We start from the raw sequence: 2908 nt of genomic DNA, 5'->3' as shown, positions 1-2908 counted from the left end.
AGCCAATCAGATTCCTCCTCAGTATGTAGGTTTGTTCACAGAGGTGCAAGGATTCACTGACCTACAGAAGGAGGAGTACTTCAGAAAGAGATTCACAGATCAGAGTCTGTCCTCCAGAATCATCTCACACATTAAGACGTCTCGTAGTCTCTACATCATGTGCCACATTCCTGTGTTCTGCTGGATCACAGCCACAGTACTTCAGGATATTCTCACTGAGAATAATGAAGAGAACATCAGCACAACACTCACTGAAATGTACATTCACTTCCTGAGGATACAGATGAACATGAAGAGTCAGAAGTATGATGAACAACAAGAAGGAGAATGTTCAGGCATTTACTTTTAAATAGAAAGATGATTCTGAAGTTAGCCAAGCTAGCGTTTGAACAGCTGAAGCAGGAAAACATTGTGTTCTATGAGAAAGATCTGAAAGCATGTGGTATTGATGTGAGTAAAGATGCTGAGTTCACAGGAATGATCGCTGAGATCTTTAAGAGGGAAGTTGGACTTTATAAGACAAAGGTCTTCTGCTTTGTGCATCTGAGCATTCAAGAGTTCCTCAGCTGCAGTGCATGTGTTCACCTGTTACCTGAAAAAAACAAGCAAGAGCTTAAGTTTTTCTTTGAGAATTCACAAACTACAGTCATACAAAATCTTACATTTCCTTGCCTTTTAGAAAGGTCAAATGGCATGACTTAACAGAGAGAGCCATTGAAAAAGCAATGCAAAGTAAGAGAGGCATCTGGACCTGTTCCTGCGGTTTCTGATGGGCATTTCACTGGAATCCAGTCAAAATCTGCTCAAAGGCCTGATCACACACACTGAAGACACCACAGAGAGCATCAGAAATCTAAGTGCCCACATTAAAGAATTACAACAACAGGACATCTCAGATGAAGCTTCAGTCAACCTGTTCTACTGCTTTACTTGAACTGAAAGATCATTCATTATATGAGGAAATCCAGAGTTACCTCAGTTCAGATGAACATCCAGGAAGAGATCTCTGTCTTCAATGTGCACAGTGTTGACCTCAGTACTGCTGATGTCAGAGAAAGTGCTGGATGAGTTCAACCCAAAGAGGTTCACATCAGAACATTCAGACTACAAGAGACTCATTCCAGCTGTGAGATGCTGTAGAAAAGCTCTGTGAGTATTTCACTGACTGCTGTTTAATTAAATGATTTGTTCTACGTCACTAAACAATGAAATGTAAATGTGAAGTTAAATTTTTCCCCCATTATCAAGAGAAAAAATAAGTTATTGCAGAAAAAAACTGAACATCAGTAGATAATCAGGCTAAAACATTCTATTTTGGCAGATTTGAAAGCTGTGGTTTTGATGAAACATGCTGTGAAACTCTGTCTTCTGCTCTACAAACATCAAACCATCTGACAGAGCTGAACCTGAGTAACAATGATCTGCAGGATTCAGGAGTGAAGCTGCTTTCTGATGGACTGAAGAGTTCACACTGTCGTTTAAACATACTGAGGTTTGACAATCACACACGTTTGAAACTTAATATGTTCAAACATGTTAATAAATAGGTGTTTCATTGTTAAAGGTAGCAGATATTTCAGTATGATTGTATCAGTGTTATTTTATCTAGTCAAAAACAAAAACAGAGAATTTTGTAATACTACAGTTTCCCACTTATGAGATGAAATAAGACCTTAATGACGTTTAACAGTTTATTTAAAAAAAAGTTATGTATTTAAGTTTATTTAAAAACAGTCTTAGACGAGACAGGATATATAGTCTATTCAGTACAAATGTACTGTTTCTACAGAAAGTATTTGTAATGGAAAACAAATGTATGTATGTGCACTTAATGCACTTGTAAAAATAGACAAAAGGAACACTAAATATGAATGCAACCAGTGTCCAATAAAGGAGCACTTAATTAAAGCATAAAGCAATTTTAGCACTTAAAGTTTGTTTTCACAGAAAATCTGAAAATGCAAACAAAGCATTATCTATCACACATGTTGTATTTATGGTGACTATAGTTAGTTAATCATAAAATGAAAATTAGCAGGTTTTACTTACCTTGATGTATGTGACTTTTTTTCTTTCAGACAAATCCAATCAAATTCAATTGTCCTAGTCCCTCCAAGTCTTTCCATTGTATTTATCATGTGGTAGCTTTAACAGTTCAGAACACATAACTTATTAGTAATAAGACTTCCCTCAATTGGCTCTTGGGGGTTGAACCACCATCCCCACTAAAATGATAGAGATTAAAAATGCCAGTTAAATATTTTGTAAGAAAATAAAAAAATCCCATACACCTAGTATGCTTAGATGGTATGTAAAACATCTATTTTTATTTCTTTAAGCATGTTCAATTACAGAGACACTCAGTGATGAACCCACCACTTGTATATAGTCTAGTAATGTAATAAATACAGTTTATATATAACTAATGAAATATAATAGTTTTTAAATAATTTAGAAGTGCATTGTTATTGTATTCCTGTTATTAAGTGTTATTCAGTACAAACGTGCCTGATAAATTCACATCAATATGTCAAATTGTCTTCTTTTCACAGGCTGTGTGGGTGTCATCTCACTGCTCTGTCCTGTGAAAGTTTATCTTCAACTTTACAATCCTCAAACTCTGTCCTGAGAGAGCTGCACCTGAGTAACAATGACCTGCAGGATTCAGGGAGTGAAGCTTCTTTCTGATGGACTCAATAGTCCAGTCTCTAAACTGGAGATACTAAGGCATGTGTTTGAAATACTTCATTATTTATTCATTAAAAATCCCAATGTTGAGTTCAATTCTGTATGCAACTGCTGTGTTCATCTTGTTCAGATTTTCCACATGTAATCTCACTGCACAGTCTTGTGGAGTTTGTCTTCAACTTTACAATCCTCAAACTCTGTCCTGAAAAGAGCTGGACCT

The 2908-nt window shown here is 36.0% G+C and overlaps 1 protein-coding gene across 1 annotated transcript; it reads left to right on the top strand.

Moving 5' to 3' along the window:
* Nucleotides 1–1016: 1016 nt before the first annotated feature.
* LOC122327827 (NACHT, LRR and PYD domains-containing protein 3-like) lies at nt 1017–2690 on the top strand. Its single transcript, XM_043223459.1, has 3 exons — nt 1017–1149; nt 1322–1492; nt 2553–2690. The coding sequence occupies exons 1-3, from the start codon at nt 1046–1048 to the stop codon at nt 2686–2688; spliced, it is 411 nt and encodes a 136-aa protein (XP_043079394.1). The 5' UTR covers nt 1017–1045; the 3' UTR covers nt 2689–2690.
* Nucleotides 2691–2908: the final 218 nt, after the last annotated feature.

The sequence above is a fragment of the Puntigrus tetrazona genome, chromosome 22, assembly GCF_018831695.1.
Source record: "Puntigrus tetrazona isolate hp1 chromosome 22, ASM1883169v1, whole genome shotgun sequence".
NCBI classification, from domain to species: domain Eukaryota; kingdom Metazoa; phylum Chordata; class Actinopteri; order Cypriniformes; family Cyprinidae; genus Puntigrus; species Puntigrus tetrazona.
The sequence above is the reverse complement of the archived record's forward strand: the minus strand, read 5'-3'. Positions and strand labels throughout refer to the sequence as shown.